The sequence below is a fragment of the Nerophis lumbriciformis genome, linkage group LG02 (assembly GCF_033978685.3).
Source record: "Nerophis lumbriciformis linkage group LG02, RoL_Nlum_v2.1, whole genome shotgun sequence".
Taxonomy (NCBI): domain Eukaryota; kingdom Metazoa; phylum Chordata; class Actinopteri; order Syngnathiformes; family Syngnathidae; genus Nerophis; species Nerophis lumbriciformis.
In genome coordinates, this window is record NC_084549.2 from 44,260,407 (window position 1) to 44,276,926 (window position 16,520).

Genomic DNA, 16,520 nt, shown 5'->3' on the forward strand with positions numbered 1-16,520 from the left:
TGTGTCTTGAATCAAAGATCCCATCTACTGCCCAAAACAGCAATTCAAATCTGCTGAAACAGCTACAAAAGCAACATGCTTCGACGAAGCTAGGAAAGAGAGACACAGACTCCGATGCCACTTCACCTCCACCTCCACCACCACCTAAGGATTTTAACAGAGGAACTGCTAGCCAGGACAACATTGATAGAGCCATTGAAGCGTATGTGCTAGAAAACATGCAGGTTATTTCTACAGTAGGGTCACCCTCTTTCAGGCTGCTAATTAGCATGATAGCGGGCGTCAAACGGCAAATGGCACGAAAACATTTTCCAAGTTCCTGGACACAGTGGAAAATGAGCACATAAAAATGGAAAGCAAGCTAAAGAAGACACTCCAAACTCTGCCTCTGCTCATCATTCAGCACTGAAGGTACACACTCTGTCAATTCTCTTATATACTGTTTCATTCTAGCCAGGCCAATCTTTCCTTTTCTCTAAACTAAAACTGGGGAAATACGTAGAGGGTTCTGGGCTTCATTACAGTGTTGATCTCCTGAAGACATGATTTTATTTCACAATTCCTTGAGAGAGAAAAAAATCCTGGTTAGGCGTGTGTATAGCAGTATGTGTGCTGTATATGGTGACATGACATATAATCATGTCATGTGTGCCTTCCTTGGGTGAAGCCAGGTTTACAGCTATGTTGTGACATGTTGTGACATGTTGTTATTATGTGGTTTGTTACTTATGTATGTTATGTTGCAGCTATTTAAAATAGTTGTGTCAATTTGTTCTGGCCCGAAATAAATTGGCCCTTTGAAACATATCTATGTCTTTGTGTGTTGTATGTAGATCACATTGCTTAGCAAAGTTCAGTGATGCAAATGCATGTCAAGTTGATCAACAGATTGTATTATTCTCCAGCAGGGGCGCCACTAGGGATGTTGGGCCCCATGAAAAGAATATTTACAGTGCCCCCAACACAGTGTCATTATTTTTTCTGTATTATAATTTCATCATCATTAGGGGCCTCTCTGGGCCCCCCTCCATCATGGGCCCCTAGAATCCGTCTCCTTTACCCCCCCTTTTTGGCGCCCCTGTTCTCCAGTGCAATAACAGTACTGAAATGAAGGCTAAAAGGGCATTAATGGGAGCCTTAAATAAAAAAAAAAATTTAAAAAAAAAGTAACTGAATAGTTACTTTTCACAGTAACGCATTACTTTTTGGTGTCAGTAACTGAGTTACTTTTGAAATAAAGTAACTAGTAACTGTAACTAGTTACTGGTTTTCAGTAACTAACCCAACACTGCTGATTGTATTGTACCATATGTCCCGGCAAGAAATCTGCGTTCAAAAAACTCCTGCTTATTAGTGATTCCCAGAGTCCCAAAAAAGTCTGCGGGCTATAAAGCGTTTTCTATTCGGGCTCCAGTACTATGGAATGCCCTCCCGGTAACAGTTAGAGATGCTACCTCAGTAGAAGCATTTAAGTCCCATCTTAAAACTCATTTGTATACTCTAGCCCAGGGGTCGGCAAACCAAAATGTTGAAAGAGCCATATTGGACCAAAAATACAAAAACAAATCTGTCTGGAGCCGCAAAAAAATAAAAGCCATATTACATACAGATAGTGTGTCATGAGATATAAATTGAATTAAGAGGACTTAAAGGAAACTAAATGACCTCAAATATAGCTACAAATGAGGCATGATGATGCAATATGTACATATAGCTAGCCTAAATAGCATGTTAGCATCGATTAGCTTGCAGTCATGCAGTGACCAAATATGTCTGATTAGCACTCCACACAAGTCAATAACATCAACAAAACTCACCTTTCATGCACGACGTTAAAAGTTTGGTGGACAAAATGAGACAGAAAACACGTTCTAGAAAGTCGGAGAAAGTTATATATGTAAACAAACTACGGTGAGTTCAAGGACCGCCAAAATTAGTAGGACAAAACGGCGCTCGCCAAATACTCGAATCAGTGAAGTATGTTTAATACAAACAGTGTGCTTTCTAACAATTAGGGAGGCTTGTGTCATGTTTGTCCTCCTACATAAACCATATTAAAACAAAAAATAAAAATGTTTCCCCCCTCATCTTTTTCCATTTTTCATAAATTTTTTAAAAAGCTCCAGAGAGCCACTAGGGCGGCGCTAAAGAGCTCTAGAGCCGCGGGTTGCCGACCCCTGCTCTAGCCTTTAAATAGACCCCCCTTTTAGACCAGTTGATCTGCCGTTTCTTTTCTGCTTTGCCCCCCTCTCTTTCATGGAGAGGGGGGGGCACAGATTTGGTGACCACAGATGAGGCACTAGCTGTCCAAAGTCGGGACCCAGGGTGGACTACTCATCTGTGCATCAGTTGGAGACGTCTCTGCGCTGCTGACTTGTCTCCGCTCAAGATGATCTCCTGCTGGCCCCACTGTGAACTGGACTCTCACTTTATTATGTTAGATCCACATCTGCGGTCCCCTCCAAGGTTTCTCATTGTTATCCCATTGAGTTGAGTTTTTTCTTGCCCTGATGTGGGATCTGAGCCGAGGATGTCGTTGTGGCTTTTGCAGCCCTTTGAGACACTCCTGATTTAGGACTATATAAGTAAACATTGATAGATTGATTGAACATACGTATGTGCACATGCAAAGTCTACTTTCAATGAAATCAACACTGTAGGTGTTTTCATTTTGAGGTTCATGATAGAATAACCCAATAATATACATGTCCTTGCATTGTACAGTTTGTAAATCTGTGTAATGCTAAACAGTACAGTGAGTGAAATTATCTTTAAATATGTTGTATACTTTTGCAAACTACATTTGTATGTATATCACATTTTCCTTGTTAAATTTTTTTCATTTCACTTGTAAACTTTATACACGTCACTGATAAGTTACATACCTGTACATTTACTTTTTCACTACAGCAAACAAGCCACCTGTGTGCGAGGAACGGGGGGAAAACTTCACACAGGTGTTGAGAACAGCTTACTTTTTTTACACTTTGACGTTTTAAACTATTACTACAAAACTAATGTTCTTCTTGTTCTTCTTCTTCAAACCTATGTACATAGTTTAAATATTTTCGCGGTTGGGGGCGTGGCTAAGAGGGGAGGAGTATATTTACAGCTAGAATTCACCAAGTCAAGTATTTCATATATATATATATATATATATATATATATATATATATATATATATATATATATATATATATATATATATATATATATATATGTATATATATATATATATATATATACATATATATATATATATATATATATATATATATATATATATATGAAATATATATATATATATATATATATATACATATGTATATATATATAACAAGTCCATCCTTGTTTTAACTTTGACCTTTGTGACTCCGCGGGACACTCGCTGCCCGAGTCCTTTTAAAAAGGTGACAACTTAAGGTGACAACTTTGTTGTCACCTTAAATTTAAATTGCTATTTAAATTTGATTATGAAGTACAAAAAAATCAAACATCTTATGTTTTTTAAAAATGTTAAATCTTGAATAGACCTACTGTATAATACAGTATTGCAACTCTCTCCTACAAATCAGATGGCGGACACTTTTTGAAAAAACTACAAAGGAAAGCTTTGATTTTACTGACGTCACGTCCGGCTCACGTCCCGGCCATTAAATATGCGCGTTGGTCGAGCCAGCTCTGTTGTCAATGGGTACTCGACACCATTTAGCATTTCTCAAAGAAAAAATGCTCTGTGCTTGTGTTGCTTTCTGCTGTACACATCATTCAAATTGTGAAAAGTATAAATGTTTCTTCAGACTTTCTCAAGAAGTATTCAAAAAGAGTGGAAAAGTCGAAGAATGCACAAGTTTGCAGTGATCACTTAGTTAAAGGTTTGATATACTTTTAACGCTTAGTATTTCCTATTCAAGTATTATCTTGATACAAATTTTTGCTACAAGTGGTTCGTATAAAGCACCAACTCGGCGAGTTTAAATAAAAGACAGACTTTGATTGATTGATTGAGACTTTTATTAGTAGATTGCACAGTGAAGTACATATTCCGTACAATTGACCACTAAATGGTAACACCCGGATAAGTGATTCATGATACAGATATGATACATATCTGTATCATATCTATGTATCAATGTAAATATTGATACATATTTATATTTATATGTATCAATATAAATATTTGTATTTATATTGATACATATATTATAATACAGTCATAATACAGTCATACTGTATTATGACTGTATCATAATACAGTCATCACCCAAGATAATCATCAGGGTATATACATTGAATTATTTACATTATTTACAATCCGGTGTATGGTATGTGGAGGGGTGGGGTGGGGGGCGGGTTAGGTTTGGTTGTTATCATCACTTCAGTCAAGACAGACTTCCTTTTATTGTCATTCAAATTTGTTATATTGTCTTTATATTCCAGCGAGTTAATCCGTTTTGGGGGGGAATTGAGGGGTTATTTTGATGCGTTCAAGAGTCTTATGGCCTGAGGGAAGAAGCTGTTACAGAACCTGGAGGTTCTGCTACGGAGGCTGCGGAACCTCTTTCTAGAGCCCAGCAGTGAAAACAGTCCTTGGTGGGGGTGGAAGGAGTCTCTACAGATTTTCTGATCCCTGGTCAGGCAGCGGCTTTTTGCGATCTCCTGGATAGGAGGAAGAGGAGTCCTGATAATCTTTTCCACCGGAAAAGAAAGCAAATGTGATCAAAACCTAAAAGAGTTAAGCTTTTACCAAAGGCAGCAATTATAAATGAAGCTTTCAGCACATACACATTGTTGACATATTGTTACATTAAGATAAAGACGGAGAAAAGCACGCTACTCGTAAACGGCGCGTGCAACAGCAACAAACATGGCTATAGACGCTAAGTTAAATCATGAAATGCAACCTTACCCGAGCAAAAATTATGCATATTTAACTGAGAGGGTCTTGGAACCAATTTGCGTGACCCAGCCACACACAAATAAGTTGTAGACCTCCATGCTTTTCCAAGTTTTCATCTGTTTTGTCGTGTAGAATGGCGCCTGGAGCACACGATAGTTGGACGTGTCTGGGAACGCGACCGATGTATAATCCTTGATATCACTCGACAAATAGTATATTGATTAAGTATAGGAATCTATTTCTTTACATAGTTAGATTTTTTGCTTGTATCTGCTTTTTGCAGGAAGACTTAAGCCTCTTTTATACTATGATTGTTTGCGCGCTGCTTGCTGTAAAAGAGCCATTTTGGCTCGGTGGACCACCACTGGTTTTCACTTCTGGGAAGAAGTAATCTGACGGAATACAAGCAATACTTACCTCCGCCTGGAGGGGTCATAAATTATTCTGACGTGTGGACTACAAAAATGTGTCAGATTTTATAAAAACTACAGAAAATAATGACGGTCGGTTTGAATTCCGGTTAAAGCCACTGCGTGTGAGGACATCCCCCACCGACCCTACCGAACCCCCGGAACATAAGGTGCATTTAAACCACGCCCCCTTTTGACTCATACCCCACTAACCCTCCCTGAACAGATGGTGCATTTATGCCAAGCTCCTTTTAGATGATATCCACAAAGCCCCCCTCAAACACCTCTTTCTTCTGCTTAATTGTTGTTACTTATTACCACACACACACACACACACACACACACATACACTTACACATACACATACACATACACATTCACATACACATACCTTTATTTGTATATACATAAATACAAATATATATGTATATATATATTTCATATATATATTTATATTTGTATTTATATTGATACATATATTTATTTATATAAATACATATATATCATAAATATATATTTAGTACAAATATATTTAGATGTATTTATATGCATACATATATATTATTCATATACATATATACTTATATATACATATATATATACATACACACACTTATACAATATATATTTATACCATTCTGAAGTTAGTGTATAGTGATATAGATATCATATATGTAATGTAATTAGATGAAACAACTAAATACATCCATCCATCCATTTTCTACCGCTTATTCCCTTTGGGGTCGCGGGGGGCACTGGAGCCTATCTCAGCTACAATCGGGCGGAAGGCGGGGTACACCCTGGACAATACATTTGATATAAAAATCGCTAAACGAACTTCAGTTGTAGTGACAATTTGAAGGCAAAACTTCTGTTATTATTATTTATTTGAACTATGTGTGCTGTCTCACTTTGATCGAGCACCTTTGCGCTCATGCTGGTCACGTTTACACAGCTGTTTTACACATAATTGGCGATTGCAATGAATTAAGTCTGCATATTAATTTTATACCAAATTGAAAAGGAAAGTGTGCCACACATAAAAATAAAGTACAACCTGTGACAAAGTCCTATTTTCGAGGGTAATCGAAAATACAATATGGATGCGTGCGCGTGGCTAACATAAACACAGAGACATGACACACAAATAATGATAAATGGGTTATACTTGTATAGCGCTTTTCTACCTTCAAGGTACTCAAAGCGCTTTGACAGTATTTCCACATTCACCCATTCACACACACATTCACACACTGATGGCGGGAGCTGCCATGCAAGGCGCTAACCAGCAGCCATCAGAAGCAAGGGTGAAGTGTCTTGCCCAAGGACACAACGGATGTGACTCGGATGGTAGAAGGTGGGGATTGAACCCCAGTAACCAGCAACACTAATTACGACACTTTTTCTAGCTGCACAGCAGAGCGTTTATTGTGACCTAACAACAATAATTTTTACAAAAATAAAGAATACAGCATTCACAATATTATCAGGAAATTATAAAGACACTTTAGTTTGTATTGAATTAAGCCGTAGCTAACAGACTGAACAACAACATATACATGTTATTAACCCCATGTAAGACCCTGATGGCACAATATGAAGCATGAACAGTAACACACTAAATATTAAGAGTACTCGTGAAAAACATGTGTGCATATATATAAATATATATATAAATATATATATATATATATATATACTGTATATTAAGCATGGTGTCACACGGGTTAGTGTGTGTGCCTCACAGTACAAGGGTCCTGGGTTCGATCCCCAGACTTTCTGTGTGGAGTTTGCATGTTCTCCCTGTGACTGCGTAGGTTCCCTCCGGATACTCCGGCTTCCTCCCACCTCCAAAGACATGCACCTGGGGATAGGTTGATTGGCAACACTAAATTGGCCCTAGTGTGTGAATGTGAGTGTGAATGTTGTCTGTATATCTGTGTTGGCCCTGTGATGAGGTGGTGACTTGTCCAGGGTGTACCCCGCCTACCGCCCGAGTGCAGCTGAGATAGGCTCCAGCACCCCCCGCGACCTCGAAAGGGACAAGCAGGTAGGAAATGGATGGATGGATGGGCTCTCTCAGCCGAAAAAGGTTCCTGGTCCCTGCCCTAGATCAGTGGTTCTCAAATGGGGGTACACGTACCCCTGGGGGTACTTGAAGGTATGCCAAGGGGTATGTTAGATTTTTTTTAAAAGTCTGTCAAAAAGAACTGTGAAAAGAAATGCAACAATGCAATATTCAGTGTTGACAGATAATAAATATTGATGTTAAAGATTTATTTTTTTGTGAAGAAATGTTTAGAATTAAGTTCATGAATCCAGATGGATCTCTATTGCAATCCCCAAAGAGGGCACTTTAAGTTGATGATTACTTCTATGTGTAGAAATATTTATTTATAATTGAATCACTTGTTTATTTTTCAACAACTTTTTAGTTATTTTTATTTGTTTTTTTCCAAATAGTTCAAGAAAGACCACTACAAATGAGCAATATTTTGCACTGTTATACAATTTAATAAATCAGAAACTGATGACATAGTGCTGTATTTTACTTCTTTATCTCTTTTTTTCAACCAAAAATGCTTTGCTCTGATTTGGGGGTACAAACTACTTCCTTAACGTAAATGACCGCCATAACCACAACACCAGGGAGAGCTCCACTCACGTTAAACCCAGATTCCGATCTAACAAATGTCTTAACTCATTCTCTTTCTATGCCACATCAATGTGGAATGCGCTACCAACAGGTATAAAAGAAAGGACATCTCTATCCTCCTTCAAAACCGCAATAAAAGTACACCTCCAGGCAACTTCAATCCTAAACTAACACCCTCCCCGGATTGTTAATAATCAAATGTAAATAATCAAATGTAGATACTTTTCTTATGCCCTCTGATCTCTCTCTCTCTATGTCCACTACTTGCTGTACACATCCTACCAAGTCAGACCTACACTGTTTCAATATCCATTTCTCAATTGTTGATGACTGATGATAACAACCAAACCTAACCCCCCCCCCCCCCTCCACACCCCGAATTGTAAATAATGTAAATAATTCAATGTATACACCCTGATGATTATCTTGTGTGATGACTGTATTATGATGATAGTATATATGATAGTATATATCTGTCTCATGAATCAATTTAAGTGGACCCCGACTTAAACAAGTTGAAAAACTTATTCGGGTGTTACCAATTAGTGGTCAATCATACGGAATATGTACTTCACTGTGCAACCTACTAATAAAAGTCTCAATCAATTGAATTAAAAAAAATGTTCACAGGGGGTACATCATTGAAAAAGGTTGAGAACCACTGCCCTAGATCTTCTGTAGTCCTAGATTCGCCCCTGCTACAGTCTTCTGAAAGCTGACCAATCATAGAAAGGTGCATGGTCTCTCGTGGGAAACCTTCACGTCTTAAAGAGACAGACACCAAAACAGAAGGAGACGATGAGCAGACTACATAAGAAGCTGTAATAAGCTACATAATTAATAATTTTTATTTGACTTGAACTTAAAGCAAGGAATTTTCACAATATGTCCTCAGAATAAAAAAAGAGTTCTAGTAAATGGACAGAAACATAACAGTCAGATGGGGGCGGGAAGACCTGATATCTCGCCCCTGAGGAAACCCTTTATTTTGATGCGTGCGGCGCAGGCTGCCGTGAGCGCGCTTTTTTTTTTCTCTCCCCCCACCCTCCCCGCGAGTGGCGGAGCCCCCATTCTTAAATTAGGGCGGCGCGTTCCTGCTGCAAGAGAAGTGAACGCGCTTGAGGGAGCTGCGGTCCCATTGACGGCCCCCGTCTCCCTGACAGCAGCATCAGCACCCAGCGTCCGCCTTGCCTGGGAGCGACGCAGACAGGCAAGCGGCCATCCAAGACCACCCCCCCTCCCCCCCTCCCCCACCTCTCTGAACCCGGATCGTATCCCCCGCGTGTGCCGTCGTCCACACCGACCGCCGGAGAAATGGGCTCCCCGTGAAACCGAGGTGGTGGAGGGGAGAGGCGGGCAGGCGGGAGGGGGTGGGGGGGTGGAAGACACCGGTGCAGCATTCGGGAAGAAGCGAGGCTGCTAACGGCACACTACCGCCGTCCCTAACAGCGACTACACTACCGCCGCTGCCGCCATGGGAACTCCGCATCAGTCGCTCCAACCGCCGCTTCATCCGTGGGCCATGTCGTGATCCGTGGGCTTTGCTATCCGTGATTCCCAATCGAGGGGAAGGAGGAGGGAGGAGGCGAGATGTTCTCCTCGGTAGGCCCTCGGGGTCCACCCGTCGCCCAGGCCATCCCGGAGCCGGACCTGAGCCACTTGACGGACGAGGAGAGGAAGATCATCATGGCTGTGCTGGCTCGGCAACGGGAGGAAGAGGCGAAGGAGGAGGCCATGCTAAAGTAAGCCATAGAAAGATTGCGTGTGTGTGTGTGTGTGCGTGTGTGTGTGTGTGTGTGTATGTGTGAGTGTGTTCTTGTATTTCTACCCTTCTTGAGACATCAACAAGGAAAAGTACCTCCCATATGAGGACCGGTGAACAAGTTAGGACCGAAATTATGGTGCCAATACGGAAAAAACCCCACTGCATCTAATAGAGAATGTCTCATTTGCAAGCCTGATGGTGAAATCGATCAAAATTAGGGTGTTCCCAAAAAAGAAGGGATTTTTCAAATTGACTCTGTGTCGGTTTTTGAAAGTGCTCCCCTATGGTCAACATATGAAATAACAAGTGTGTGTAAAAATTTGAAGTGCTCCCCCTCTGGCCAACATATGTAATAACAAGTGCTCTGGACATTGCATTGCTGCAACATCAACGTAACACCCATCAGACATTTGACTGTTCCCACCCCCACGTCCCACTTATCGCGATCTTCCTGACAATGCTACAATGTAAACTATTGTCAACCTGCACATCAATGCAGTTTCTATGCCGCTGGACAAAGCTCAAACAAAATCTTGTTGTTCATGTATGACTTAAGTGTTATTATGACAATGACAATAAAGGAATTGATTGATTGATTGAACAAGTGTGTGTAAGAAACTGATATGTACCCCCTTTGGCCAAAATTCCATCCATCCGTCCATGTTCTACCGCTTGTCCCGGAAGGGGTCGCGGGGGGGTTTGTGCTGGAGCCTATCTCAGCTGCATTAGGGTGGAAGGCGGGGTACACCCTGGACAAGTCGCCACTTCATCACAGGGCCAACACAGATAGACAGACAACATTCACACTCACATTCACACACTAGGGCCAATTTAGTGTTGCCAATCAACCTATCCCCAGGTGCATGTTTTTGGAGGTGGGAGGAGGCCGGAGTACCCGGAGGGAACTCACGCAGTTAATTAAAAAAATAAATATGTATATAGAGACATACTGTAATAACTTGAAGTAAATATTGAAGATTAAAAAACAATTACAAACAAAAAACATTTTTTTTACTAAAAGCTTACTTTTTTATATTTCCATAGTTTGTATATATTATTATGTTATACATGCAAAACTTTATATATCTAGAAAAGGTGGTCATTTTTTTCAGAGGTCTCAAGAAGGTCAGAAATACAAGCATGTGTGTGTGTGTGTGTGTGTGTGTGTGTGTGTGTGTGTGTGTGTGTGTGTGTGTGTATGTGTGTGTGTGTGTGAGGAAGGCACGAACTCAGCTGCTTCCCATTTTGTCTATACTGTAGTGCCTCAGCATCAGGATCACTGCTGCCTGTAGCCATGCATGTGTTTATGTGTGTGTATCCTCTAGCTCCCCCCCACTCACACACACACTGCCACACACATAGTCCAGCAGTCCAGATAGGTGGCAGCGTTAAAAAGGACAAAAATAAGTCAATCACTTGAGCACTTTGTTGGTAACTTGAGGAAGAAGCCGAGCCGTGTTTCTACAGCACACCCCACTTCCTCCTCTCTCTGAAGAAACAGAAACTAATTTCTCATCTGCACTTGTCTCATTAGCATCGTCGCTATGAGTCATGCTTATGCTTCAGTCTGGTGGACTGTGTTTGCTTTTATCTTGAAGCATTTCATTGACAGATGCAGTGGGAGGTGGGCAGTGCAATAGCAGAAAAGCTCACTGAAGCCTGGCATGGCACACATAGTAAAAGTGAAACCCTCCCTGTTGGCTTTTATCTGTGCAGCATCCATCTCAACAGCTGCTGTTTCCAGCTCTGGGGTGCGGTTGAGCCTTTTCCCAGCCTTATGCACGATATGTAGGGCAGAGCTCTTGCAAACAGACATTACACAGGCTGTTATAAAACCAGTAGGCCTAAAACCGAGTGTAGAGAAGGTGCCTGTTTAACATCATTTTTAAACCAGGAGTGACTGATCCTCCCTATTTCGTTACGGCAAACTCTCTGTTATTGCAATTAGTGTAGAAGTGAAACGGAATCCATCCACTTTCACCACGACCACAGGATGCATCAAGGTAGAGCCTTTTTTCGTAGAATAAATCTGCTCAAAGCTCTACTAGAATCAAGGAGATACATACTGTACAGATAGATAGATGACCCACCAAAAGCTGCACGTTCCTTCAGCTCTACGTTTCTGTTCTATTTTAAGCACTGCATGGACTAATAGCCCTGCACTGGGATGGAAGATCGATTCATTGCATCTAAAGAAGGAAATGTCCGATATTACAGTATATATCTCCGGCTCTAAGTGGCTATGCATCATTTTGAAGCCGAGGATTCAGTCTGTCATACTGTAGAGGCTGCAAATACAGGTGACTGTCAGCACGTACATGTCCTAACTTGTCTTAAGTACTGCCTTCAACACCGTTACCTCTCATCAGTGTTGTCATGTACTCCGATGGCATTTGCTTCATTCTGATTGTGTCTCACTGGATGACAAATTATTCTTAAACGTTTGTGGCTTACTGGCTATTGAACTACTAACCACTACTATTACTAAAATATACTACAATTACTCAAATTCTACTGTTAGCATGCTTTTAACTTACACTTTATCTTGCAACTTAAAGCATAGCAATCAGCCAATAGACAGCTCTTACCTTAAAACAGTTGGGGCATTCTTAAGTTAAGGTACCACTGTACTAAATATAATGTATACTTACAATATACCCACATTAGGTAAGAAGTTTTAAGGCTGTGTTCTATTTGTAGTTCAGTACTCTGGCCTAGAACAAAGTTTAGGAAATGGTCTATTTTGCTTAGCACTCAGTTCTGTTATCAGTACAAAGGATGCTCTTTGAAAACATAAAATCACAACCTGTTTGAACAGCGTTGGTGAAATATCACGCAACACATTTTTCAAATAAAAATGCTCTCTGTTGGTATAATATGTTAGTTATTTTGTGTTGTACTATATTTTGTACCTGCTGAGATGTCACAAAAAAGTCTGAAATGTATTTTTATAAGTGCCGTTGCATGCAACACTCACCCACACAGAGAGAGACACAAGCCACAGAGAACTGCTGCTTCTGACGCGTGTGCGCTTTATTTACTGTTATATTTCTGTGATTTTGCTATGCTTTTTGCTGTCATTTGAACTCTGCTCTGTGCTTTTGGTCCATGGAAGCTCAAAGAAACCAAACCCGCACCACAGTTCATTGAATCCGAACCAAATATGGAAAAACAGCCAGAGAGTGCAAACATACAGCACAATGGTTCTGGGTTCTAATCTAAACTCAGGACTTTCTATGTAATGTTTACATTTAACTTGTGATTGTGTAGATATTCTGCCTGTACTCCTGTTTCCTCCAAGGATTGACATCTATGTTGGAAGTTCACATTTAAGTTGTCTCTGTCATGAGTCCTTTACCTTCTTGACCTCAGGACCAAGCTTTTCCTGCACAAAGTGGCCCGGGGGTCATATAAATATTCAACAAATAATTGCTTTAATTGATCTCAGGCTTAGTTACACTTGTTTTCAATAACTAAATCAAAACAACTTACAGCTATAACCTTATCTAATAAATGACATGATACACGTCATCATCAGAATGAAATATAGTTGCATAGCAGTCCATCCTAAACCTACCGGACGGCGTGGCGCAGTGGAAGAGTGGCCGTGCGCGACCCGAAGGTCCCTGGTTCAATCTCCACCTAGTACCAACCTCGTCATGTCCGTTGTGTCCTGAGCAAGACACTTCACCCTTGCTCCTGATGGGTGCTGGTTAGCGCCTTGCATGGCAGCTCCCTCCATCAGTGTGTGAATGTGTGTGTAAATGTGGAAGTAGTGTCAAAGCGCTTTGAGTTCCTTGAAGGTAGAAAAGCGCTATACAAGTACAACCCATTTATCATTTATCATTTACCCCTCATACACACACATGTTGTTTACGTGCTCTAAAAACAATAACAAATTATTGCATGAATTGGGATTAGACTAGCTTTTTAAAAGGCAAGGAAACACCTTGATTAGATTGTGTTCTGTCTTATAAAGGATCAAATTACGGGCCAGTCCCAATACACCCCCTCGCCCTACTTTTTAGCCTTATCCTAAATTTGTGCGTTCCTGTGAGTGTAGTAGTTTCTCAATGACACTTTTCATATAGGTGTAGTGGGCATAATGAGGGGTAGGGAGTATGAATCTAGCCCCTTCAGAGCGAGGGATTTCAGGTGCTGACTCACCCAGGGAGGGCCAGAGAAATGTACCCACTTTTTGCATAAGTTTGCATAATTTGTAACATTAGCCAACTAGCCACACAAGCTGACGAAAAGCTTGCGAATGTGAAAACATTAACGCTACATACCTTCGAAAAATTCACGAGAGACACCAGTCGTCTATGGCGGCTTCTTCTCCGTGTAGTTATTTCTTTATTCATCAACCGAAGCAGAATGAATGATAAAAAAAATATCTCAGCAGTTAACTCCATTGATTTCGGGTTTGTTGTGCAGTGGTGGGACTAGGGTTGTACGGTACCCTGCTACTAATAATGTACTGTGGTACAAATTAATTAAAAAAGTTACTACTGCCTTTGAAAAATACCAGTACTTCTTTTTTCATCCACATATGCTGACGTTGCTGAGCTACAACCAACTTCTATGAGTTCAAATAAGTTCTCCAACCCCTGCCCCTGCACTCCTCCAACAGTTCCTGGTACTTGGCACGTTTCCTTTCGTTGGCTTCTTAGTTCGCTCTTCTAAGGGCACTGTAAGCTCCAGTATGATCAGGTGTTTTGAAGCCTTGGAGAGATGTTGATATGTATATATGTATATACTGTATATATATATATATATATATATATATATATATATATATATATATATATATATATATATATATATATCATATATATATATATATATATATATATATATGTATATATATATACATATATTTAGAGTATATATATGTACTTTTTTTTTGCCATAAAGTGACTAAGCCTGGTGAGTTTACAGTGTGCAGCAGATATAGCAGAGATATAGCAGATACAACGTGTTTTTTATTAAACACTGCACAGTATCTACTGTGCAGTGTGTAACAGACACTTTATAGTCTAGTGTTTCATAAGTTGGACAACATTTTCAATTATTGAAACAATATTGTATAATGATCAAATATTAGGTCTATACACGCTGTAATATTCCCCTTAGATACATATACAGTAGAACCCTAGGAGAAAGCATAACGAGAGTAACATTAAATGTGTGTTGCATGTATTGCATTTATTTATTGCAAAACAGTTTTTAACTGTATTTGTTACATTGCACTGGAATTACATCTAAAATTTACCCACTGAAGTAATAGTAGCTCACGGAGATTATTATTATTGTTAAAGCACTTTATCTTCATTTTACAGTGACTTGTCAGTCGATTCACACACTTTTTTTCCTCCCTACAAAGGGACACATGCAACAAACCATACATCCAGTGTTTATTGTAGAAGCTATCTGGAATTTGTGTGTATGTAATTTTATTCTGCCATAACATGCAGGAGCTGCATGCTATGACTGCATATTGAAAAAGTAAAACACTTAATGGTTAAGTTACATTAAAGTACAAATTAGGCCTCCACTAACTGACCGGGACAATTTTACCAGCAGGCGTATACTGTTTTAGAATATGTACAGTATTTGAATAGTACATGGGAAATCATAATTGAAGTCAAGTAAAATAATCCTTCCGCCCGAGTGCAGCTGAGATAGGCTCCAGCCCCCCCGCGACCCCGAAAGGGACAAGCGGTAGAAAAGGAGTGGATGGATGGAAAATAATTCAAACCACGTGACCATATCAATAATAATAGCGTGAAGAGAATATATATATATATATATATATATATATATATATATATATATATATATATATATATATATATATATATATATATATTTATATATATATATATATATATATATATATATATATATATCCATCCATCCATTTTCTACCGCTTATTCCCTTCGGGGTCGCGGGGGGCGCTGGAGCCTATCTCAGCTACAATCGGGCGGAAGGCGGGGTACACCCTGGACAAGTCGCCACCTCATCGCAGGGCCAACACAGATAGACAGACAACATTCACACTCACATTCACACACTAGGGCCAATTTAGTGTTGCCAATCAACCTATCCCCAGGTGCATGTCTATATATATATATATATATATATATATATATATATATATATATATGTATATATATATATATATATATATATATATATACATATATACTGTATATATGTATATATGTAGTCAAGGTTTCTGTGGTTTCTGTTGTGATCCGCTGCCCGGATCATATTTTTTATTTACGTTTTCAAGATACTTGTGTTTTTGGTTAGTTTTGGACTCCTTGAGTACCTGTTTTGTACACCTGAGTTTGTTGCCATGGCTGCTTATTATTTTCACCTGCCGCGTTTGTTCCCGACACGCACCTGTTTGTCATCACTGACATTATTATTTAAGTCTGTCCTCCCTGTCATTCGTTCTGGCTTCGTAGTTTGTTTTCGTGCAACAGTTGACGACTTTTGTTCCGGCTCTGTACCTGTTAGCTTCCATGCTAAATTCCTTTGTTTTTTACCTTCTAGCTCCCATGCTAGCTCTTTTAGTTTTTGCCTTATGTGCTATGAGCACCCTTTTTCTTTGTTCCAGTATAATTTAGTCCGGTAAATAAATCATTTATTTTACCTTCACGCTGTGTCCGAAGTCCGTTGCATCCTGGGAGAACGAAACACCGCATCACCATGCGCCCCGGTCGTCACAGTACGAAGCCAGCACAAAGTTCTTTCGCATCGGCCCTGACGGAGGTGGATGA

General features: G+C 39.8%; 1 protein-coding gene across 12 annotated transcripts in view; it reads left to right on the plus strand.

Annotated features, from left to right (window-relative positions):
• The first annotated feature begins 9,086 nt into the window (after positions 1-9,086).
• Positions 9,087-16,520, plus strand: part of rims1a (regulating synaptic membrane exocytosis 1a) — a 255,428-nt gene continuing 247,994 nt past the window's right edge. For 11 of the 12 annotated variants that reach the window (XM_072916356.1, XM_072916363.1, XM_072916368.1 and 8 more), the window contains exon 1: positions 9,087-9,708. In XM_072916356.1, coding sequence (XP_072772457.1) covers positions 9,557-9,708 — 152 coding nt within the window. In that variant the 5' untranslated portion in view covers positions 9,087-9,556. The remainder of the gene's footprint in view (positions 9,709-16,520) is intronic. The other variant, XM_072916370.1, reaches the window with a different exon arrangement.